This window comes from Rutilus rutilus, assembly GCF_951802725.1.
Source record: "Rutilus rutilus genome assembly, chromosome: 17".
Taxonomy (NCBI): domain Eukaryota; kingdom Metazoa; phylum Chordata; class Actinopteri; order Cypriniformes; family Leuciscidae; genus Rutilus; species Rutilus rutilus.
In genome coordinates this window covers 11,724,879-11,751,438 of record NC_140230.1, presented here as the reverse complement: position 1 = coordinate 11,751,438, position 26,560 = coordinate 11,724,879, and the positions used below count along the sequence as shown (strand labels likewise).

The 26,560-nt window shown below is 37.4% G+C and overlaps 1 protein-coding gene across 4 annotated transcripts; it reads left to right on the top strand.

Moving 5' to 3' along the window:
- Positions 1–329: 329 nt before the first annotated feature.
- Positions 330–25,087, top strand: cnot10 (CCR4-NOT transcription complex, subunit 10). Of its 4 annotated transcripts, none has more exons than XM_084435284.1 (20): positions 330–501; positions 983–1,077; positions 1,163–1,324; positions 4,259–4,409; positions 4,552–4,691; positions 5,881–5,967; positions 6,151–6,234; positions 6,371–6,488; positions 6,749–6,898; positions 7,012–7,217; positions 8,951–9,072; positions 9,365–9,544; positions 9,724–9,804; positions 16,144–16,257; positions 17,640–17,770; positions 23,016–23,051; positions 23,901–24,028; positions 24,163–24,238; positions 24,388–24,468; positions 24,633–25,087. In XM_084435284.1, exons 1-20 carry the CDS (start codon positions 483–485, stop codon positions 24,677–24,679), a joined length of 2,208 nt encoding a protein of 735 aa, XP_084291410.1. In that variant the 5' UTR covers positions 330–482; the 3' UTR covers positions 24,680–25,087. The 4 variants fall into 4 exon arrangements, with proteins under 4 accessions (XP_084291410.1, XP_084291409.1, XP_084291408.1 ...); XM_084435283.1 differs by having other exon boundaries at positions 4,549–4,691; XM_084435282.1 differs by having other exon boundaries at positions 24,388–24,692.
- The last annotated feature ends 1,473 nt before the right edge of the window (positions 25,088–26,560 follow it).

Sequence of the window (26,560 nt, the reverse complement as noted above, 5' to 3'; positions counted from 1 at the left end):
CAAATCATTCTAAAAACCCATAGGGAACTTACTGATGGAACCCATGGCAAAATATCCTAAAGCTACACTGCACATTTTTGATGTCTCTCTTCTAACACACATCTTTGAGGTCTTGGAATCTATAGCCTACTAGTGAGATGATGAATTGAATCAGGTGTGTTTGATTGGGGAGACATCTAAAATGATGTCTGGCCTATAGCTTACTGACCTCAACATTGAACAAAAGCGATTCGGGTCTGAAATGGTTAAGCAACAATTAGCTGCAGTTCATCCTCCAAAACGATAGGTGGCGATCACGTACATAAAATGCTGGTTTAAAAAAAAACCTCGCGCGGTGGTTGTGGGTAATATTCATGGCGGAGTTCTGAATCTGCTCTGGAGAGACACACCTTCCACTTTTTCTTTCTATATATTTAAATAGTGGATTTAACTTACATCTTTACCCGTTGTAAAAGCGCACTAGCGTCCATACATTTGAAGTAATGGCTGAAACAGGCTCAGGTGAGCGGCGTTTATAATATTCAGTCAGTCTGATAAACACTGCAGCTGTTCTTGAGCGCTGCCCGGAATGTAAACAGATCTTTTTTTTTACAAACAAATTCTTATTTTTATACTCTTATACATTTAGCGTATTAGGTTACAAATGTATAATTTGTGTTATAATGAGACCTAAACAGATAGTTAACTGCGTCATTGAACTGGCCTAATACTGTTTCTTCATGAGATGCAATGTTAATTATGTTTGTATAAGTTTGTTTATTGTACAGAAATGCTTTTAAACATATTAACGTTATCGTTTTCTGACAGTTAGGCTTTTGAATTTACCTTGTTTTGATAGCTTGCATTACGAAGATCAAATTATTTTTGTCGTAAAGGTTTAAATAGTAGTTTACAGTCATATAACAGCAGTGAATGTTGTCAGTAGGAATTGCACGAGTTGATTCAATCATCTGTCACTTAACTGCATCTGTTTCCTCTCAAGATCAAGCTGGTGACATGAAACATGACAACATTTCATCCCCTGGGATCTCGGATCAAGAGAAAGAGATGGCAACCAATGCTTTTGAGGCTTTTAACGTAAATAACTATAATACAGTTGTCTGAGCGAGTGGTTGTATGCGTGAAAATTAGTTGATGTTATATTGTGATGATGTCTCTTTAGGCTGGAAGCTATGACGAGTCCCTGAAAAACCTTGACAACCTTCAGGAGCTGAACAAAGATGACTACAAGATTACAATGAATAAAGCAATCACTGAGTTTTATAAAAGTGGGCAGACAACAACCAGCACCCTGAAGCAGATGTTAACGACCTTGAAAAATCAGGTATGGTATTACATTAGTTTCTGTTTCATTGTCAAATGTTGCTAAACAAATGTCATACATATGCCCAGCAGTTATTGTCAGGGCTTGACATTCACTTTTTTACTCTGGCTAGTGATTTTCCAAACTTACTAGCCACTCAGCAATTTCACTGGCCACAATTTTGACATTGATACCATGGGGAAAAACTGCCATATAGATATTGTTAATATTATCTAATAGTAATAATAGCTGCTGTCATTTTAAGACCTGATAAACAAATCCATTATACTGTTACTGCGGTGGTTCTGAATCCACTTGACAAGAAAGGAGGAAAGAGCCACATTTGGAAATATTTTCGATTAGGCTAATGTCACGTTGCCATAAGGGGCCGTTCACATAGCGCTTTTTTTTGCGCGTGCAAATTCGTTGTTTCAAATGTAGGCGCGCGGCAAGCGTGCTCATAATAGAAGCGACGCGGCGCGCTTGTAGGTGAAGACAGACCTGAGGAATAGGCTACAAGGACAGCATCTGGCCACGTGCATGCGTGTCCCCCCACAATAGCTTTCAGTTACCAAAGAGTCTTAGAGATCTTCTATGAAAAGCCCAGAAAAATTAAGTGCTCACAGATTGGGTGTGGCCTTTGCCAAAATTGTAAATAATCTTTTTCTGTGTTGTGCCGTTTCATTTTTCCCCTATCAATTTCTACCTTATAGCTGAAAATTAACACAAAAGAAAAACATGAATAATCCTGTCTAAAATTATAAAATGAAGGTTTCTGTTTGTGACCAGTTCAAGGTACGTGCTGCAATTATCATGCCTTGAATCTGTTGATGGTATGTCATATTTGTATGTCTCAAAATGTCCATTTCTATCCACAAAACTTGCCAGAAGTCATGGTTTAAGGGGTTATTTAAAAAACATTTCGTCCGGAGGTGCATGCCCCCGGACCCCCCCGCGCGCGGCTTGGTAACAACCTCCGGCACGTAACAGCACCGCTGCTGGAAAAATTTCTAGGGGAAACACTGAATACGCACAATCCCATGCTGAAATTCAAGCCCTGTATCACCAACTATATTTATCCAGAGCAAAAGAAATGAGTGAGTGAAGGGAGGCGGGTTTGTGTGTCAACTCGCTGTTGGAGAGATGAGAGAGAGAGAGAAAGCGCAGCTGGTATCGTGTATCTACTCTGAGTATTGGGAGCGTTTCAGTATTGATCGAAAAATCTGTATTTTTGACACTACATTGCACTTAGGTTTATATTTCAGATGCCTTTTTAAAAGACTACAATTGAAAAATGTATATATTATATATAAAATTCAGCCCGTCAAAGTGGCTAGCAGGAGTGACTGCGCTAGGATTGCATAATATATTGAAATATCGCAAATGTATATATCGCGATATGCATATCGCAACGGCTTGCAATAACTGGAGTCATGAACAAAAGACAAAGAGAAAATCACTCACTGCTCTTGGCTGAATAACCTTTGTAGCTTTAATAAGAATCATTATATATTTAATTCATACTGTGAAAACTAAGCAGTGTTTTAGTTTTTACATTTGATTATTCAGTTTCTGTTGTTAAATAAACCTAATGTAGGCCTACCTGAAACCCTAAACTCAGTGGTTTACACTGATGTTAAAATAACACTTACTTACAGTAAAACACTGCTGTTCACTTTCAGAAGTTGTAGGGATGTTTTCTTGTCACAAAAAGAATGTAAAACACGTATGTAGGTGTTATAATTTTGAATATATTTTAAAAATAATTTGGGTGGGAATCTCTAGGCACCTCACGATTCGATTCGATTATGATTCAGGGGTCTGCGATGCTAAAACGATTATCAATGCATTTTTTTTGTGTGTGTGACTATTTGGTACTTTTAAGGCAAAGTATTTATAATGACCCATAAAGAATTTACTTCCAATATCTTTTATTAATAAAACAAATGCTGATTTGGCAAGTCTTTACTAAGGTTACATTTGCCAGCATGTGTCCCAACATTGCAAAGAACCAACAGGAAAAATAAATGAATACAAACTTCTAACCAACATCCTCCTATTATGTGCAATGAGCAATATAATCCTTCAGACAAAAAAAACCCCAAACATAACAGAATTCACACAGAAAGCACAAACAGCTTTCATACAAAAATATAGAATTATGTACCAGCAGCTCTCATACAAAAATAATGCTATATTACGCATATTCTGAATAATTAGTGACATACAAAGCTGCCCAATAAAAAAAGAGTCTAAGACTTATGACTTGACATTGTTGCTGTATACCAAAAACAGCTTATACAAAAAAAAGTAAATGAACATCTGCAGAGAGCAGTCAAAATGTAACTTTTGTGATTGGCATTGCACTGATACACACTGTGACTGTGGAGGGCAGTACAGTAAACCTATGTATAACAGATATTTTTACAGCATATTGATGTGAAAACTAAACAATAAAGAAAGCAGCTCTCATACAAAAATACAAAATGGGCCACAATGAAGTTATGGCAATTTTCCATACGTTAGCTTTTAACAAAGAGGGTGCTGTTCGGATTTCGCGCTCAGCCATCATGCGTCTCTGTTATGTGCTGCACTTCCGCGCTCCAGAGTTCCACCTTTTACGCTCCAATATTTTTAATATTATTAATTTATTAATTTTTAATATTGAAAACGTTCAATATTATGTTTTTTTAAGAAAAACCATTTTTGACATTTGTGAATCGATTCAGAATCATCCACGTCCGCATCGCGATGCATCTAAGAATCTATTCCCCCCCCCCCACCCCAATAATTTACACACTTTACATTATCGTATCGCATTTTTCTTCAATATCGTGCAGCCCTAGACTGTGTTACACGCCACTGCTGAAATCCACCCACATTTGGCGGTTTGGCGGGTGTTGTTATTATAGTTATTAGTTATTGTTATTAATGATAATTAATCGTTGTTTGCAGATGCATACAGCTGTGGAAGATATTGATGGTTTGGATGATGTCGAGAACAGTATCCTCTACTACAATCAAGCAGTGATCCATTACCACATGCGACAGTATTCAGAAGCTATATCCATTGGGGAGAAGCTCTACCAGTTTCTTGAACCGTTTGGTATGTTTCAGAATGCAAATAAAAACTGTTATGTAACTGCAGAGAGAGTTGAGTGGTACAGCAGTTCTTGCACCAGAAGTATTAGGTATTTTAGCTGGTGCAGTAGTGTGGCATTGCTTGATGGGTCTCTCTGTCCTAGTAGAAAAGTTTGCTCAGGCCGTTTGTTTCCTGTTGGTGGATCTGTACCTGCTCACCTTCCAGCCAGAGAAGGCACTGCACCTGCTGGCTGTGCTGGAGAAACTCACCGTGAAGGAAGGGAACAGCAAAAATGGCAAAGGAGAGGTGAGAGATGTACGCCTCCTTCCAAATAATTTTGAGTTTTTGATAGTTTCTTCCTGTCTCACTAGTTCTTGTTGTTATATTTAAAGCGATAACATCTGTAAGAAAAACTTCAATTTTTCGAATAACATTACTGATAAACCAATGTTGGGTTCTGATGGCACAGGTTGTGCTACAAAATAATCATTATTTGTTGCTTTGACAGGCTTGTATATTTTCTGTCATGCTGTATTTTTGTCCATCATTGTTTTCTTCTTTTTATTTATAAGCTTGAATTCAGGAAGAACTGATATGTTTTAATTATGATCTTTTTGGCATTGTTTACAATGAGAATGCTACTGTATGTAATAGACCAAATGCACTTCCTTTCAAAGTTTTTTTTTTTATACAATTTAAAATATCCATTTTTTATATATTTTATATTTAATATATATATTAAAAAAAAGGAAAATAAAAACAACAGCACTTATTTGAAATAAAGGTAACACTTTACAATAAGTTTCTAAGTTTCTATTTGTTAACATTAGTTAACTATATTAATTAACATGAAATTATGATTTTTTTTTTAAAGCATTTATTAATTTCAATTAATGTTAATTTTAACATTTACTAATACATATTTAAAATCAAAAGTTGTATCTGTTAATATTATTTAATGGACCTTAATGGATAACATGGATAAGCAATAAACAATTGTAATTTTTATTAACTAATTAAAACAAAGATTAATACATATGAATGTATTGCTCATTATCAATTAATCATAGTAAATACATTAAATACTATTAACTAAATGAGAACTTATTGTAAAGTATTACCAAAATAAAAATGTAATATGTCTTTACTGTCACTTTTGATCAATTTAATGTGTCCTTAGTGAATAGAAGTATTAATTTATTTCAAAAATAAATCTTACTGCCCCCTAACTTTTGAACAGTAGTGTGCCGCCTTATATTTATATCTGCCAAAGTGACAGAAAGCATTTTAAATGATCAATGTTTGTAAAATTTACTTGATGGAACTTTGATGGAAGGAATTTTCGCTTAACCAAACCTTTGGCTGTAGCTCACCAGTTCCTGCCCTAGAAAATGAAATATGGGTTAAAAACAGTGGCACTTTGTGAGATGCTAAATTTGTTGATCCAGATTCTGTTGTCTCAACTTAAACTTTTTGGATCACGTGTCATTTCCAGAGCGCCAACAGCATGAATAAGGAATCTGCCGCTCTGAAAGCAGAGTTCACAGCTATGATCGAGGCAGCTAAATCAAAGATGCACCAGGTGAGAGCAGATGAATAATGAATGTTACAGCACTCCGATTAAACATAACCTGAAATAATAAAGGTTTGCAATAGAGTTGCACTGTTAATTATTTCTAAACTAATATATAAAACAATATATGCTGATCAGCTTGCAACATTGTCTAAAAATCAAGCTGTTTTGGAAATGTTTGTGTGTGTGCAGTATAAAGTACGAGCCTATATTCAGATGAAGTCACTGAAGGCCTGCAAACGGGAAATCAAATCTGTAATGAACACATCTGGAAATGTAAGGATTCACAGTCAACAGATTCACACAATACGTGCATACTGTAAATGTTGATCAGGTACACCTGCACATGTTTCGTAATGCACTTGTAATGTAACTTTTGTTGATTGTCTGTATTTACACATTCCTCCCTCAGTCTGCGCCCTCACTCTTCTTGAAGAGTAATTTTGAGTATTTGAGGGGAAATTATCGTAAAGCTGTGAAACTCCTCAACAGTTCAAATATTGCAGAGCATCCAGGACCCTTAAAAACAGGTACATGACTTCTGTAATGCGCACCATAGTTAAAAACCACCCATATGTGCTTTAAAAAGAAAAAAACCGGATCCCATTCCATTCTCTTCCATTTAATCTGAGACGTGTACACCATAATCATTTAAATCTGTTTATTCCAAGAAGTGGTGTCAGACATGTAAAATACACTTTAGAAATTTCAGTAAATGTTCCAGTCAAAAGTTTTCTCTTCTGCAATGGTTTGGCTCAGATTTGTCCTTTTTTTTCCCTCCCCATTGAAGGTGAATGTGTGAGGTGTATGTTCTGGAATAATCTTGGTTGTATCCATTTTGCCATGGGGAAGCACAACCTGGGTCTGTTTTACTTTAAAAAAGCACTTCAAGAAAATGACAATACATGCGCCCAGCTTGGTGATGGTGGTAATGGGCAGGGTAAGAGAAATGAAAACCTTCTACATGCCCGATCATAATAGATATAAATAATAGGAAAAAAAATATGTGTTGCCTTGTTAAATTAACTTTGTTTTATTATTATTTTTCCACAGCAGCTAAGATGTTCACGGGCATCCCCATGTGTGCTCTGTTAGCTAATAAGCGCTATGAGTTGCTGTATAACTGTGGGATTCAGTTACTTCATATCGGGCGACCGTTGGCAGCGTTTGAGTGTCTGATGGAGGCGGTGCAGGTGTATCACTCCAGCCCTCGACTCTGGCTCAGGCTCGCAGAGTGTTGCATCACGGCTAATAAAGGGGTACTGACATTAACACACACGGTTTTAAAATGTAAAATGAAAGAACCCCTTGCTTTTCAAAATGTGGTGGGAATATGTGTATACTTAAACTACCATTCAGAAGTTTGGGGTTGGTAAGATTGACAGAGGTGTAAAGAGTACCTGAAAACAATACCCAAGTAAAAGTACAGATACCTTACAGTGGAAATGATTCGGTTACAAGTTAGGAGTCACCAATTCCAATACCACTTTTGAGTAAAAGTATGTTAACCGTATTTGGGTATTTTACTCACACTGAATGTAGGCTCAAAGATGCACTAGGCCTCAACAACTAAGAGACATGCCAGTGAAAAACAAAACAAAAAACAGTTGATTTGTGAGGAGAGCAATCATGCTTATTTTCTAAAATTGAAATACAACTGAACACCTCAAAATTGCAATTAATCAAGGTCGACACAACAGCCTCTTAAACGTCTGCAAACACTCAAGTGTCAGTTAAGCTCAAGTGCTCAGAAATGGCAGAAGTAAACCAAAATCCTTCAATAAGGTCTCTTCAATATAACGGATAAATAAAAGAATGTTTAGTCAAATGAAATAGTCAAAGCCTACTTTCACTGGACATGCTGGTGTCAGCCTCATCACCGGCTGCAGTCATGTCCTCATCTCATAGGAAACACCTGCGATTCAGCAACTTCCTTCTAATGCAGTCATATTCATGTAAAGTAGCCTTGTTGACAAGTTTGGGCAAAACTCACAATATATAATACCTTTAATGCCCTGTAGATGGCGATATCACGTCTTTTGTAGCAGAAAAAGTGCCATGCAAAATGTGACTAGTAATTGCATTACTCATCACAAATGTAATGTATTAAAATGTATTAAAGTAAAGATTACATAAACTTATTAAATTTTTTTATTGTAATTATCTTTGAGACTTAAAGTACAAAGTAGCCAAAAAAGATACTTGAATACAGGAACTTTAGTTAGTCAAATAAATGCTATAAAAGAATCCTGAGGAAGAAAAAATGTATGGATCTCGGTTTTCACAAATAATATTAAGCAACACAATTATTTTGTGAAGTAATTGCTGCTGAAAATACAGTTTTGCCATCACAGGAAAAAAATTATTTGTAAATATAGTAGAAATCTGTTATTTCAAATGGTAAAAAAAAACTATTTCAAAATGTGCCTTTTTCATTGTATTTCCGATCAGATAAATGCAACTTTGTGAGCTTAATCTCTCAAAAACATTTGAATGAAAATTTTTTTACCAACCCCAAACTTTTGAACAGTACTGTACATTTGGTTTGCCTCGTTTAAAGGCCTGTACACACCCAAATACTTGAATGACACCAAAGTATAATTTATTTGCAAACAATATTTTCCACACTAAATTGCAGTTTAAGTTTTTTATAGACGGTAATGTATTTTTTTTCCAGTTAACATTTTTTGCACACTGAAAACAGGTGTGGTCTCTAAAACTAGTGTGGTCTCCTAGGTCACTGGCATGACCAAGGCTGCGCAAAAGCATTGTAATCTAAGTAGATTGCAGAACCATTACCCACAATGGTCTCTAAGATCAACTTAGATCATGAGGCTTTTGAGAAACGCAGCCCAAGTCTATAATTTAATTTTAAGTAAGAAACGCTTTGGTTAATGAGTAGAGGATTTTGAGAATCATTTGAGGTTTTATAACATCCATGCCATTTTTAAGTTGTTACTTTGATAAATAAACTTTTTGTTGTTTCCTTCAGAGCACGGAGCAGGAAACAAAAGGTTTACCCAGTAAAAAGGGGATTGTCCAGGCTGTTGTTGGGCAGGGCTACCATCGCAAGATTGTTCTAGCATCACAGTCCACACAAAACACCATCTACAGGTGAGGAAGATTGACTTAACTTAATGGGCCATGACATGTTCTAGTTATTAATGGTGTTAGAAAAGTAGCTGTGTGAGATTGTGTACCTGATTTGAGGGGTGTAACTAGATTTCAAATTGGCTGTAATGTCAGAGTCTCTCCAGAAGATGTCATCCTTTTGCACATCTTCACAGAAGTAGCATTCAAAGATATCAAGTGAAGTGTCACACCTTTTAGGTTTCCGTCTTATTAAAAAGTCTTCCTGATGCACTTCCATGCTAAAATGTATTTGCAAACCTGTGTTTGTGTGCAGTGAAGGCCAGTCAGCTGCAATCCCAGTGGCCAGTATGGAGTTTGCAGCAATCTGTCTGCGTAACGCTTTGCTCCTTCTACCTGAGCACCAGCAGCACGACAGCAAACCAGACAACAGCTCCAAGAGTTGCAGTCAGCCGGGCAGCACAGAAAGCGGCAGCGAGACCAGCGATGCCTGCAGGTACATGTACATGCATGCATGCAAACCCAATGCTGGCAAAAAAAACAGATCCCAGACTAGATTGAATACAGTTGAAGATTGGATTTGCTGAACACATTTCAGAACTTGTCAGATACCCTCTTCTCACCCTTTGATGATAGAGATGATCTGGTGACTTGGATTTTTTCTTTGACTGACAGTGGGAAGACCCAAGAGGGAGACAAGTTCATTCCTGCTGCTCCCTCATCACCCTTGAGAAAGCAGGAGGTGGAGAATCTAAGGTGAGGTTACAGGAGACTTTTCTGGAATTAATTTCTCACTTCATATAAAAAGAGCCTGAAGATGATTTGAAAGACTGGTTTAACACAATTGATTTGACGAATATTGTTAGCCAGTGCAAAAGAGATTTTCTTGCTCTGTTTTCCAGTACAAATATCTTAAATTCCTAAATCAAGAAGCATTTACTTAAGCAAAATTACATCAGATATATTAAGTCTTATGTTAAATCAAAATTAAGAGAGTTTATGCTTCTAAGTAAACATGAACATTGGCTGATTTCTTTTCTTGTTTTAAGCTTAAAGCACTTCATTTTGATAAATTTTTCAGAAAACAATACTTAATATCTTATGTAATTTTGTTTCTCTGGTAAATGTTTCTTCATTTATGAATGTTAAAGGTACATTATGTACGATTTTCGCATTAAAATATCCAAAAACCTTTAGAACAATTAGGTTTTGTTGAATTGTGTACTTATATTATCCCATATGTTCCCAACAATGTTTAAATCCAGTGAAATCCACAATTTTAACCAGTGACCTCTGACCTGGCCCATGCCATTGCTTTGCCTGTCCCTACCCTCAGCTGTCTATAGAAACACAGTGCGCTTCCTGACAAAATGCAGAAAGTAGTAGTTGTTGCGTCAAAGCCGACGATCTCTGGTAGCTTCTAGCAAGCCACAGTTGTTTGTTTTGCACATTTGTGATGGACCACAATTGTTCATTATCGTTTGCTGCTGGTTCTGTCCCCAAAGATAAACCATATATAGCGGAAACGGTTGTGGAGGTGAACACGACAACTCCCATGACTCCACTCTCTGTCACTGCGTCATCAAACTAAGTCTTTTTTGATTGTTTTGAATTAGCGACCTCTAGCGGTGAAACTTGTACTGGAAAACAAGACAGAAATACAGAGTAAGAATACACAAAGACGTCTTCCTCTAGGGCACTTGCCAGCACAGAAAGCCATCGTTGGGCTGAATTTAAATCTCTCAATGTTTTTGTCATATTTACACACATTGTGCATCATTAGAAACATGTTCAGTATTTATTATATATAAACATTTGTTTGTGAATGTTTCAAGCAATAGTATCCTACATTTTTGCCACATTACCTCAACGTGTTGCATGTTTAATTCTGTTAGTTGGTTTCTGAAGGCCTTAAAAAGTCTTAATTTGCCCTTACACAAATGAAGGCCTTATAAAAAGGCCTTAAATGAGAACAGAAAGGTCTTAAATTCATAAAGTCATGGCATTACATTTTGCTTGGATTGCACAAAAAAAAGGTTCTTCTGTATTTCCCTGTTTTCCAAAACAGATATATAAACATCTTTAAATGAAGATGCATTTACTTGAGATGCAAATGTAAAATAAAATCTTTAAAAATTAAACAAAAGTATGTGAGTTCATGCTTAAAAGATGAACAAAAATGATGATGATAAATTCACTTTGAATTAAGGTGATTTTTCTGAGCCTATTGGTAGATATATTTTTTTCTTGTTTTAATCAAACTTACTTCATTCTGATTTCATATTTTATGTCATTTTGTATCTCCAGTAAATACATCCTGATAAGACACCAAAAGTTCAAGCTTTTTTTGTGAAATAAATTAAAAAGTAATGGATATCTGTTGGAAGTTGTATTCTCAAACTCTGTTGCAAATACAACTCATTGTGTTTCTCCCTAGACATTTACATTTAGACGACATATTGACGTATTGAGTTCCCTTTTATTCCTTAAATTTTCTTTACTTAGTCTTAAAAAGGTGTTTCAAAAAGCCTTACATTTTCCTTGATATAACCTGCAGAAACCCTTATAAACGGTTATATTTTACATCCAATTTTGAGTAACAACATCTTAACTTGCGACATGTAAATTATGTGCCTAGAAAAATCTTTAAAACACAAAACAAAATGACAGCTGACGATTCTTCCGGTTCAAGATCATTGTGGGATACATTATTCCAGGCAGATTTTATTCAGAAACGGTAGTATGCTATTTCAAACATGGCTAACATTAGCTCCCCTCATTTTGAATTGTCTAAAACCAAACGTTACATATTAATTAATTGTTTTATTGTTGTCTTCCATAGTGTTTTCATAATGGTTTAGAATTCTTTCGTTCACAAATGACATAAAATGCAACAGTTGCTAGTTACATTAGTAATTGCAGTAAAGCCAGTTAACCTCCATTATTTTAACCAACTCTGTTAGAATCTCTGGCAGCAAGCTTTGCTTCAGGCAGCGTACCTTTTATACTTATAATTGTGAATACCCCTCCCCCGGCTAGCCCACAATACACCTCTCTTATTTTACACCCCCACTTCACAGTTCACTCTCGCATTACTCTGTCTTTTTGCCTCGGGAATTGATTAGATCCTCAACCCCACCTCCATCCCACACTCTCCCCTTCCCCCTCATCTTTGATCCAGCGGGACAGTCTGCTCCAGAGGGCTGTCCGGACGTGGTTCGCTGTGAAGGGAAGGGGTGTGATGTGTGGATTGTGTTGACCCTGCACTGACACCCTGATACACTGACACTTTTATGAGCCCGAGCACCATTTACTCAAAGGGCTCTTCCTGGAATCCTGCTGGCTATTGTGTCACAGGCAGCCACTCAGTGCTTTGAGCATTTCTGTTTCCCCCTGTCAGCGAAGCTTGCCATTTAGGAAGCTAAGCAAAGATTATATTTAAATACTTTTTCATTTAAAGTAAGTTTTAACAGTAGTTCATGTGTGTCCACAATTTTGTGGCCTGTTCACATTAAAGGAGAACTCCGGTCAATTTTAACATTGAGCTCATTTTTTTGTACATTTGGAGTGCTGTCAATACAGAGAACAACGACAAAAATCGGTGTTGCCTACACCGAGTTATTCTATTTTTAAAATTTGCACCCTATTGACTTCAATGGGGCAAGTAGTAAGCCTGCTTTTTAGCCTCTTAACATCCTTTAAGTGTCATTACAAGTGCACAGAAAATGTGAGTGATTCCTTCCGAGTGAACACGAGTGGATCTGACTGCAGTAGATGTTAGAGATATTAATAAAAATGAAGTTAATTCAGCCAGCGCTCATACCTTTGTTTACATCCTGTTTTCGGTGGAAGGCCATAGTAATCGATTGTCGAGTTCACGCGCATAGGTTTAGTACCTATGATCACGCGAGTGAACTCGACAATCGATTACTATGGCCTTCCACCGAAAACAGGATGTAAACAAAGGTATGAGCGCTGGCTGAATTAACTTCATTTTTATTAATATCTCTAACATCTACTGCAGTCAGATCCACTCGTGTTCACTCGGAAGGAATCACTCACATTTTCTGTGCACTTGTAATGACACTTAAAGGATGTTAAGAGGCTAAAAAGCAGGCTTACTACTTGCCCCATTGAAGTCAATAGGGTGCAAATTTTAAAAATAGAATAACTCGGTGTAGGCAACACCGATTTTTGTCGTTGTTCTCTGTATTGACAGCACTCCAAATGTACAAAAAAATGAGCTCAATGTTAAAATTGACCGGAGTTCTCCTTTAAGACTGAATTTGAAAAAGGTAAATGAATTGCAAACAAAAGGACTTTTATGGAAAATAAAACTCTTCTATTAGGAAAATGGCCTAAAACTCACCAGGCAGTAAAGATTTCTCTCACTTTAATTCAAAAGTTGATATAAATTTGACCTGTTTTAATGCACAGTTAATGTAAGTCATAATAGGACAGCTGTTAAAATGTGATACATTAGTGCTGGATATAGTTAGGATGGACTTTAGTGGAGCGCCTGGTACTAAAGAAATATATTTCCAACTGTAAACAATTGCATTCCTGTCATTGTATGCATTTTTAGTCCCTACTGTTTGGAATGCATTGTTTTAATGCAAATTATTTTGTTTACAGCAAATATTGATCATTAGCTATGTTTGCATTCAATGAAATAGTAGTAATAATTGCATTGATGGCTCAATCAGATTGAAAAGCCTTCATGTAAACACTGCAATTGATCCGATTTAACTCAATCCAAATTAAATGTGATGGTGATCCTCAAATGCTAAGTCTCTAAGTCTTACCCCCGGTTTCACAGACAAGGCTTAAGCCTATAGTGCCAGACTAAAATGCATGTTTGAGCTGATTTAACCATAAGTAACTTGCACGGACATATATTAAAATGTGTTTTGTCTCAAGATAAACACCAGTAATGTTTTTTCTAAGGCACATTTATGAAAGTTACTTAAATGTTCTAATTGAACAAAGGCCTAATCCTGGCTTAATATAATCCCTGTCTGTGAAACCAGGTCTCAAATTTAATAAATAAAGAAAAAATGAAAAAATTCAATAAAGTCTCAAATTTAGTTTTATCAAATATTTGATCAAATAACAAAATCTTAATGATCAGTTATATATCTTTTCTGGTCGTTATTGGTCTTTTGGGTACACAATAAGATGTGTTTGGTAATTAAATGTAAACTCACAGAAGACACAAAGACTGCATTGCATTGTTGAAAAAAAGAGAAAAAGTCACATTTTATTATTAGATTCAGAAATGTAAAACATTTTTTAATAAAATGTTACTGTGACGGCCCGAGTGGTGGCCGCGTTTACAGCAAATATATTTAACGTGAAATTGAAACTACCAGCGTGTCGGAAATGCACTAAACAAATAAATCACTTAATCTTTCAATTAAACACAAATCCAAATGTGAGCGCTTGTTGCATGTTTCACATTGATTTGCGTTAATTGCGTGATATATTTTGCTTTGGAATTTAAGTCACAGTATGTTTTGGATGATAAAACAAAATGCAAGATATTCTGGAAAATGCGTTAAGTAGAGCTGCACGATTTATCGTTTAAAGCGATCTCGATTCAAACACCCATGCAATCTCATTCCTAAATGATGATTCTTTTGAAAGTAACTTGATGCTTCAAATAAAAATTTTATCAATTACATAGTTTCACCAGTAGGTGGCAACAAGGGACTGTTAAAAAATTAATCAGTCGTTGAATCATTAATTCATGAGATTCATTCAAAAGACGCTGATCCATCCAGTAATGAAACAAGTTGACGTCTTTGAGTAAGTCTTGAATCATTCATTCAAATAAAATTTTTTCTTCCAAAAATAATTCAAAATCATTCAATATTTTTTAAAGACTGCAGCAATTGTCATTTTGTCAGAACCTCTATTATATAGCATGCTATTGTTTAGTTATCTTTTCAGAATAGTGAGAGAATCGTGATCTCTATTTTAAACAAAAAAAAAATTGTGATTCTTCATTTATCCAAAATCATGCAGCTTAGCATTAAAGGAGAACTCCGGTCAATTTTAACATTGAGCTCATTTTTTTGTACATTTGGAGTGCTGTCAATACAGAGAACAACGACAAAAATCGGTGTTGCCTACACCGAGTTATTCTATTTTTAAAATTTGCACCCTATTGACTTCAATGGGGCAAGTAGTAAGCCTGCTTTTTAGCCTCTTAACATCCTTTAAGTGTCATTACAAGTGCACAGAAAATGTGAGTGATTCCTTCCGAGTGAACACGGGTGGATCTGACTGCAGTAGATGTTAGAGATATTAATAAAAATGAAGTTAATTCAGCCAGCGCTCATACCTTTGTTTACATCCTGTTTTCGGTGGAAGGCCATAGTAGTCGATTGTGGAGTTCACGCGCGTGATCATAGGTACTAAACCTATGCGCATGAACTCGACAATCGATTACTATGGCCTTCCACCGAAAACAGGATGTAAACAAAGGTATGAGCGCTGGCTGAATTAACTTCATTTTTATTAATATCTCTTAACATCTACTGCAGTCAGATCCACCCGTGTTCACTCGGAAGGAATCACTCACATTTTCTGTGCACTTGTAATGACACTTAAAGGATGTTAAGAGGCTAAAAAGCAGGCTTACTACTTGCCCCATTGAAGTCAATAGGGTGCAAATTTTAAAAATAGAATAACTCGGTGTAGGCAACACCGATTTTTGTCGTTGTTCTCTGTATTGACAGCACTCCAAATGTACAAAAAAATGAGCTCAATGTTAAAATTGACCGGAGTTCTCCTTTAAGTACTCTTGTATGTTACAGATGCACAAGTTATTTTCAGATTGTATGTTTTTTTTGTTTTCTGTATGGACATATAGTATAGTATAGTATTTTATTTTAAGTTTTAAAGTCTTAAATTTGATTAAAACAAATCTGCAAATAAACTGACTACCTGAATGTGTTTTACTCACCTCATCACTAAATGATTTGGACCCTGTTTACACTATTTGTGAGATGACACATTGGTTGGTTAGTGTTGTTGTTGTTGTTGTTTTCTTCATCTGCTTACTTCTCTTTGGCCTGTCTCTCTTCACAGGTGCTCAATTCTAGCCTGCAGTGCATATGTGGCTCTTGCTCTTGGGGACAACTTAATGGCTCTTAACCATGCAGAAAAGCTCTTGCATCAGACGAAGCTGTCAGGATCGCTCAAGTGAGTGTGTCTCTCTTCTTCTGGCTGATTTACATCTTTTATGGGTCCTGCACTCACAGCATTCAGCAAATATTTACCCTCCTAAAATGGCCAGTCCTGAGTAATGGGATGTTTGTTGTGTGGTACAACCAGTTTTTTATTTTATTTTATGTTTTTACTCGTAAAAAAAACCCTTCAACTTCATCTAAATTAAAATGAGATGTTTCCACGGCAACTAGATGACATTTTTAATTTGTTTGATTTATTTGATTTCAAGTGACGATTTTTTTTATGGTTTTATTTTTAGAGTGCTTTTACGCTAGCACTTTTGGTGTGCACCCGGGTTCAATTGACGTCAGAGTTCGGTTCATTTTTGATGATGTGAACTCTGTTTTCCAAACCTAAGTTTGCTAAAAATGGTGGTCTGGAGTACAATTCATGTGAAATTGCACTAAAACTCTAGCCTGGCTCCGCCCTCCTGCATACCTCCGCTCAATTTTATTTCCCTTCAGTACTACGTCTGGGATTGTGGTGGGATTTGGTTTTCTCCGGCCAAATTTTTGGCGGCCCAATCAGCGAACAGAGGGAGTGGCTGAGAACGATGACGTTGATGTCGTGCGTTAGTTTGAGTTGTAGGGTTACGTCACGACCAAAGGTTAGCGATTGGTTATGGCAGATCCAGAGTGACTCTGGGCAGATCCAATAGTTTTAAACTTCAACAGAGTACCCACCTACAAGGAAGTTAACACTTGTCAATGGAGAGAGGCCAGACTCTCTGTACAAATGAAATGTACGAGAGTCTGGTAGAACCAGGCTACTAAAACTCTGAAATGAACCACTGTTTATAACATATGATTCGAAACAAAACCAAAGGCTCAAAAACCAAAATCTAAAAGTGAGGTGAGCAACGTTATGCATTTTGTCGCCTTCTCCTGCGTCATCATTACCAAGCAACCAGAGTAAACAGCTGCTGCTTTGATGATGCAAACGCACCATGGTTTGAACCCAAATAATATTATTTATCACAATCCAGCAGGGGCAAGGGGAGGGGGGAGCAATCAAACTCTGCTCTGGACCTGACATTTGAAGTGTGAATGTACCCTTAGTTAACTATATTAACCCTGCTCTTTTGCAGACCCTTTTTCCCTTATTTTTGTCCCCCTAAATTGACGTGCTGTTTTGTAAATGTCCTGGAATGTCCAGATTATGATATCGTTATCCGGTCTGGTTTGGTTTATTCCAGCTAGATTTCTCAGACACAAATGAAGCTAAGTGGCGAATCAGCGCTCGCAATGTAAAGCAGTCAGTTTAGCATTAGTCTGTCTTGAGAAGTGGCTTTAAATTATGTATTTAGCTAATCAATAATACATTTTTAATGAGTTGTGTGGTGCGTGTATTCTCAGGTTCCTGGGTCACCTATATGCTGCTGAAGCCCTGATCTCTCTGGACAGAATCTCTGACGCCATTGCACATCTCAATCCAGAGAACGTTACCGACGTTTCGTTAGGTGTGTCATCCACCGAACAAGACCAAGGTATGAAAATACGCACATAATCAAGGCAAGGCAGGGCAAGTTTATTTATATAGCACATTTCATACACAATGGCAATTCAAGTGCTTTACATAGAATAAATTAAAATAATAAAAAGAAATAAGAATAATTAAAACAGTTTAGAAAAATAAAATAAAATACAGTACAGTACAAACAGTCGGACGAACAGTGGCACAGTGCTCATTCATTAAATGCACAGCTAAACAGAAGTGTTTTGAGTCTGGATTTGAAAGTGACTACTGTAGGAGCACATCTGATCTCTTCTGGAAGCTGGTTCCAGCTGCGGCTGGCATAATAGCTAAAAGCAGATTCGCCATGCTTAGAGTGAACCCTTGGTATTTCTAGCTGATATGATCCTAATGATCTGAGTGATCTGTTGGGTTTATATTCAGTGAGCATATCTGCAATATATTGTGGTCCTAGGCCATTGAATGATTTATATACCAGTAATAATACTTTAAAATCAATCCTAAACCTAACTGGGAGCCAGTGTAAAGACCCCTGAGGACTGGTGTGATATGTTCATATTTTCTGGTTCTGCTCAGAATCCTGGCGGCAGCTTTCTGTATGAGCTGCAACTGTCTTATGGCCTTTTTGGGAAGGCCAGTGAGGAGTCCATTACAATAATCCACCCTGCTGGTGATGAAAGCATGAACAAGTTTCTCTAGGTCTTGTCTGGAAACAAAGCATCTAATTCTTGCAAATTTTTCAGATGATAGTATGCTGATTTAGTTATTGTTTTGACATGACTACTGCAACTAAGGTCTGACTCTAGTGACACCAAGATTCCTGACTTGATTTTTAGTTGTTTGACCCCTAGAGTGAAGGTATGCGTTCACCTTGAGAACTTCATCTTTGTTTCCAAACGCAATGACTTCAGTTTTGTCTTTGTTTAACTGAAGAAAGTTTTGGCACATCCAACTGTTGACTTCATCAATGCATTGGCACAGGGAGTCAATGGGGCTGTAATCGTTAGGCGATAGGGCCAAGTAGAGCTGTGTGTCATCTGCATAGCTGTGGTAGATCTGTGTATCGTCTGCATAGCTGTGGTTGGTTCTTTTTCATTATTTGGCTCATTGGGAGCATATACAGGTTGAACAGGAGTGGCGCAAGAATTGAGCCTTGAGGGACTCCGCATGTCATGGATGTCCACTCAGACTTATGGTCTCCTATACTCACATAATAACCTCTTCCTCCTAAGTATGACCTGAACCATTTTAGGACTATCCCAGAAAGCCCCACCCAGTTTTCCAGCCTGTTAAGAAGTATGTTATGATCGACAGTGTCAAATGCAGCACTGAGGTCGAGTAGTACCAGCACTGATAATTTGCCTGTATCAGTATTTAAGCGAATATCGTTTATTATTTTTATGAGCTTCTCTGTGCTGTAGTGCGGTCGGAAACCAGATTGAAAATTGTCAAAGTATCCATTCGAGCATAAGAATTTGTTCAGCTGATTGAAAACAACTTTTTCAATGATCTTGCCTATGAAAGGAAGATTTGAGATCGGTCTATAGTTGTTTAATATGTTCTTATCCAGATTGCTCTTTTTCAGGAGGGGTTTGACAACTGCAGTTTTCAGGGAGTTTGGAAAACTCCCAGAGAGAAGTGAGGCATTTACCACTTCTAGAAGATCTGCTTCTAAACTGTTTAACACACTTTTGAAAAAAGATGTGGGAAGTGTGTCAAGAGCGCAGGTTGATGTTTTAAGGTGCTGTACGGTTTCTTCCAAAATTTTGCCATCAATTTCTTTGAAATCAGACAAAGTTACTACTTTCTCAGGTGGTCTGATCTGTCTGACCCCAGAGCAACTCAAGGATGTGCTGATCACCTTTCTGATATTATTGATTTTCTCAGAGAAGTAAGAAGCAAACTCACTGCACTTGCTGTCTGAGAGCATTTCACTGGGAATCTGGCTTGGGGGGTTTGTCAGTGAGAGCTACAGTAGCAAAAAGAGTGCGTGTGTTGTTTAAATTGCTGTTTATAATATCTGAGAAGAAAGTCTGTCTAGCTTTGCTTAGTTCCATATTGAAAGCGTGAAGGCTGTCTTTGTAGATGTTATAATGGACTACAAGTTTTGTCTTCCGCCACATGCGCTCTGCTTTTCTACATTGTCTTCTCATATTTTGCACTGCTGTTGAGTTTTTCCAAGGTGCTTTTTGTCTGCCACTCTTCTTCCTGACTTTCACAGGAGCAATATCATCAATTACACTTTTAACTTTTGAGTTTCAAAGAATCAGGAAGTCAACAGAGTCAGCAGAGATGCTTGGTGTTAAAGGACAAGTTCGGTATTTTACACTTAAAGCCCTGTTTACAGATCGTTTCTGATGAAATAGACACATGCTGCTGTCCCGAGAATTTTAGGTTTCTTTCGCTTTCCCCCCGACCTCCAGAATGGCTGCATATGTGCACTGGAACAATCCTTCCTAAAACGCATTAAACTTTCGTTTACAAAGACTGATATGGTAACACAAATATCGCTGCAAAAGATGCTTTCCAACAGGTTTTATCGTAGTTAAGGAGAGCGAAAGAAACCTAAAATTCTCGGGATAGCAGCATGTGTCCAAATTTTTATCTTAACCGATCTGTAAACAGGGCTTTAAGTGTAAAATACCGAACTTGTCCTTTAAGGATATAGCCTTCATAAATAGTACACAAGTGTTCTCATTTAAGCATCTCTTCTTGACAGACACAGATCTAGCTTCAATGGCAGGAGAGATCAATATATCAAAGAAAATACAGAAATGATCAGACAGTGCTACATCCTTAATAACAATCAATGAAATGTTTAGACCCTTACTGATAAGTAAATCTATTCTATTGATTGTGTGTGGGTCCATGTTCATGCTGAGTCAGATCAAAAGTTTTTAAAACAGTTTTGATTTCTTTTGCCATATTGGTTTCTGCATTATCTATGTGAATGTTAAAATCTCCAGCAATGGCAAAACAGTCAAACTCTGAGGTAATTGTTGATAACAGTTCTGTAAAGTCCTCAGCAAAGGCTGGAGAGTATTTTGGAGGCCTGTAAATAATAATAAGTAAAATACGTACAGCACCTTTTAACACAATACCCAGATATTCGAAAGACGGGTAATTTCCAAATGATATTTGCTTACATTGATAGATATCTTTAAAAAGAGCAGCTAGACCCCCACCTCTCTTAACAGCTCTGCAGACACTCATAAAAGTAAAGTTAGGAGGGGCTGCTTCATTGAGGATTGTTGCACTGCAGCTGTCTTCTAGCCAGGTTTCATTTAGAAGCATAAAATCCAGGTTGTTTGCGGTTATTAAGTCGTTGACTAGAAGTGATTTATTTTTAAGTGAGCGAATGTTTAAAAGTGCTAACTTAACAGTCTTACTTTTTGTCTCCACAGCAATCTTAGTTTGACGTGTAATAGGCACCAGATTAGTTGGGTTTGCTGTACGGCTATTGAAGGCCTTAGACTTTCTATCTTGTAATAGAACAGCAATAGAGAAAGATACAGTCACACTGGGTTCCCGCTTGTTCTGTAAACATTTGAGAAAGTTACTGTTATCATTGCGGGGATCCAACATATCACTGAGAGCTGGTATCAGTTGTTTTTGGTTCACCTCAAGCAGATGGAGGAGTGTGTGGGCCCGGGCGTTGTGGCAGAGGCCAAAGAGCTCTCACAGGAGGGGGAGGGCGAGCTGGGCCCGCAGGCTTTGGTGGTTGCGGTGCCTGCCGTTTTTTGGTTGATACCTGGGGGCTTGCAGCAAAAGAGTGGGATAGTTTGGTTCCAGCATACACCAGTTCTTCCATTTTCTGTGAGAAACACAGAAGGGTGAGATGCTGGAGAGAGGGATAAAGTGTCTGGTGAGAGGGGCTGTTGTGCCGTTCAGATTGAGTGGATTGGCACACACTGCAGAAGGATGATTGAGGGAGAAGTAGATATTGTCCTTTAGCACTCTTGAACCAAGTTTGTTTGGCTGGTGGCCATCCTGATGAAACAGTTGTCTCTGACTCCAGAAAAGATTGAAGTTGTCAATGAAGTTCACTCCTTTCACATTGCAGGTTTTTTGCAGCCATGTATTTAGCCCAAGCAACCGTGAAAACCTGTTTGTTCCTCTTGCTGGGAGTGGTCCACTGATGAATGTTTGAACTTTCAGTCTTTTAAGTGTTTCAAAAAGTTCATTGAAATCCTTCTTAAGGAGTTCTGACTGCTCTTTATGAATATCATTCTTCCCCACATGAATGATGAGTAGATTTGCAGTCTTATGTTTCATCAGAATGTTCTGTAGTTCCCTGTTTATATCAGAAGTTGTTGCTTGTGGAAGGCAGCACGTAGTTGTATCCCTGCTGCTAATGTTTCTGATTATGGAGTCCCCCACTATCAGAGTCCTGGGCCCGGCTGCGCTCTGAGCTGAGTGCCGCTGTCTGCTCGACCTTGAGCGCCAGTTAGCATCAGTGTTAGCTACCGGCTGATTCAGTCTGTGTTCGATCACATTCATCACGTTTGGGGATTCCTCATTTACATTCATTAGTACTTCAAATCTGTTCTCAATATGTATAGGCAGTGGTAGGAGAGTGTTTGCAATCCTTGTCAGAGCTGTGTCTGGGGTAGAGGATGTTACTGCGGCAATATGTGAGGCTCGTGACAATCTGATGTCTCGAGTGCCTTTGGGTCTCGCTCCCTGTTTGTGCCATCGATTTGTAAGTCGATCGGCTTGTTTCTCTACCTGTCGAGGAGCACTAGTTTCATGGGACTCACTGGCTATATGCTGAGGGTGTCCATGACGAAGCTCTGTTGTGTGTTCCGTCTGGTTTGGTGGTCCCGTAAGTAACTTTGTTTCAAGAACTGCAATCCTTTGTAAAAGTCTGTGGCAGTTAGTGCAGCAAGTAGATTCTTGAACCAGAAGAGGCATTTTCTCTCTTATCCTTATGAATGTAGGCAGTTGTGTTTTCCTTTCCCCGGAATGTAAATTGGCCGGGTAAAATAATTCTGCGTTTTTGTAGTAATCCAAACTTTGTCGTTTGAGCACTGTGCTGTTTGCTGAAGTTAAAATTAGGTGATAAAAGGAGATAAAATATAAAAATATAGAAGATAAAATATAAAAGCGATAGAGCAAAGAGCAGAGCAGTAAGCAAGAGCGTCCGAACAGTAGCTGAGCAGGAAGTCATATGACATGCGTCATATGAATCAAAACATACAAATGTCAAAGGATGTGATGTGTGGTTACTGACATGTTACCTGTGTTGTTAATGACAGGTTCTGATAAAGGAGATCTGGAGCCTGTGGAGTCCTGTAAGTGTTTTTTTATTTTTATTATTATTAATTCATACCTCTTGTATGATAAATATTTTTTTAATTTCTGAATTAAAAATAATTCTGATATTTTTTGGGAGGGTATAAATTAAAAAGTATCTGTGTTCTATAGCTGTCCTGGTAGTTTGGTAGTAGATCTTTATAATTCTAAAAAAGAAAAAAATATTTATTCCTATTTTTGGTAAGTCAGTGAAACACATTTGTACAAACATTATAAATATTTGATAAAACATTTCACCATGAAAAGTATAGGCCTATTTAAAGACATTTTGAAGCTAAACGATAAAATGTGTACACTCATAATGTATTCAAGGTGCAATATATTGTTACCGTTTTTCAAAAACAGAAATATTAGAAATCTAAACTTTGTAATCTAAGAATTTAAACTAGATTTTTAAAAAATAATTCAGTTACACTTTATTTTAAGGTGTCCTTGTTACAGTGTACCTATGCATTTAAGTGCAGAGTAATACTATTAATTGACAACATGTACTTACTATATAATTAGTGTTTGATTTAGGGTTAGTTGCATGTAATTATGCATAATTTCCTGTTATTACTACAGTAAGTACATGCAAAAGGGACATTAAAATAGTGTTACCAATAAATAACTACTTTTCACACAAGCAGAGAAAAATTACCATTTAACCATATACTATAATTTTAATTATTATTATTAAGTTATGTTTTATAAATATGATTAAAAAAAAACATTTTAATCCGAATAACATGCACTGATTAATAGTCCTCAATTATACCCGAGATCATTAAGACAATGTATAGTCTGGTTTATTATGTATGCATTTATTTATTTTTGGTGTTCTGCAGCAGGGAAACAGACGCCTTTATGTTACCCCAGCTCAGTAAGTTCTGCCCGGGCCACAATGCTCTTCAACCTGGGCAGTGCGTATTGCTTGAGAAGCGAGTACGAGAAAGCTCGCAAGTGCCTCCATCAGGTAAACATTCATCTCATGTGAAGCACTCAAATTTATGTGTAGTTTACTTTACCACTGAATATTTATATTATTATATATCTGGACACTACATACATACAGTTTAAACACTCAGTTTCTGATTCCCGGTTATATAGGCTGCTTCAATGGTGAACACTAAGGAGATTCCTCCGGAAGCCATTTTACTGGGCGTCTACTTAGAACTGCAGAACGGTGAGTCACGCGCACAGATTTTAATCACACAGTTCCTGCTGAGAAATGTCTCTATATTTCCAGAGGGTGGCTGGTCACCTTTCCTCTGCTGGAATCATGTCATGTTTTTTTTTATTAATGGTTTAAAACTGTGATTGTTGCTTCCACAGGAAACACACAGCTGGCCCTACAGATCATCAAACGGAACCAGCTCCTCCCCTCCGTCATGCCCATCTCCTCCCCTGACCTCCGTAAGAAACCACTTCCCTTCCAGTCATCACAGCCAGTACAGCCCATACAGACCCCCTCCTCCTTTACACAAGTACAGCGCAAGTGATACCACTGACACAAACCCCCAAAAACATGCACAAACACGTCTCCTTTTTTTTTTTACCTTTTATTTATGATGCTGCAGCAACAAAGATGGATGATGGAGGAAAAAAACAAGCAAGAGAGTTGTAGACTGGTTGTCTGTTGCAGTCGGTTAGAAATATGTACGTGTTTTGGGGTCTATGAAATTATAAATAAATTTTATTTACACTTGTTAGTGGTGTGACATTAATGGGGTCAGTGACGAACTGCCATATATGAAATTATACAGATTATGAGTAAATTATTTCTGGAAAATCTGCATGGAGCCCTTATATTGCGATAATCGAGATCACGTGGATGTTAAAAATCGATGGACCAAAGGTCACAAGATGTAATTAGCATAAAATCATGGACACTTGTCTGACATCAGTCATGGCAAAAAAAAAACAAAAAAAAACGGTCCTTTAAAATGTAGAAGCTTTTAAATATCTCAATTGTATAACTTGATTCCTTCTCTACTGGTGCATAAGACTCAAATAAATGTCCTGATTTCTAAAAGCTCGTCCCTGGCGTGGGTGGACAGATGTCGGCTTTCTTTCATGTGTGGTCTCTCCTTTTTTGCCCTTTTTCCTTAGGGTGGCCCATCACCTTTCTCATGCAGGGTCTTTCTTATGCTAAATCCCTCTGCTGGGACTCACCCCCTCTTTTTCCACCCACATCTCTCCCCATTGTTTCTCTGATCTGACGTCCTGTCAATGATGCTTTGGGCTCGAGAAAGATCTCTTCTTTAAGCCTTTATGGGTTTTTTTCCAGCCAGATGCTAGTGCCAAAACGCAGCTCAATAGATTGTTCCCCAAGAGGCTTTTTCATGTTCGTAAAAACACATTTTGACTATTTTTACTGCATCATGGATAAGAAAACTATGATCTGCAAATGCAGGCAAATTTCAGAGGTCAACTGTTGGTTTCTTATAATAAATACAGCTGAGCAAGTGTTCTTATTTATAGCCATGCTGTTTTATGCATCCTTAAAGGATAAACTGGGATTTGTAGGTGGGTGACCCCTTGGAGCGGCTGAAGATGAATGATATAGATGTGAAGCGTGAATCTGAGCTATGTGTACGGGTGTGGCAACATGTGCTGCCCCAAAAAAAAAAAAAAAAAAAAGACACGTTCCCAACAACAAGAAGTTCCCGAGTTGGGTGAGCCATAAACTTTAAACATAGCGGAGGGTTGAAATATTGCTGCTGTGACTTGTATTTATTCGTTTATTCCACAACAGCTACATCGCCTTGTCTTGCTGTTGAAGTAGAGCATATTTACAAATATAAATAATCCTCTGGTGTATTGTATGTTTTTATACACAGCGAAAATAGCCTGTATTTGACCGAAATTCAAGAATCGCCAGCAAACTGACTATAGATAGCGATTGAATGTTTATATGATTGTAAATGAATGGGACGCTAAATCTTATTTTGGCTTTAATAAGATTTTCCCAATAAATATGCAAGAATTAACCTGGTGTCCTCCATTCCTGTTCTTTCCAACAACAAAGCACTTGAATGCGATGAGTTCGTAATCGCAACTTCAGAAACAGGAAGTAGATATGTTCAGATTGCACGTAAAGGAAGCATTAGTGAGCCATTAGTTGCCACGATGTTCACGCGCACAAAACTGTAACAATGTATCTTACAAGGTAACACAATGTAACCTTGCTCTCACTTGAAATGTGTCCCTACATTAAGTCCTTGAATTTGAGGGTATTGGAATTGGAAAGTCCTTGAAAGGTCCTTGAATTTTAAGTTAACCGAGGTGTGGGAACCCTGTGTATATATATATATAACAATCCATGTGCGAATGAAATACTTCAGCTGACAAAAAAAGTTCGGGAACCCCTGCCCTTGGCAAATGCCTGTTGGTTATCCGTGGTCTGTGGCTGACTAGACGGAAGAAGAATTTGCGAACTTAAGCTGTTTATAAGCGGTTTCACTCACTAAAAGCAGCCAGAATGTTTGTGAATGGATCTGAATCA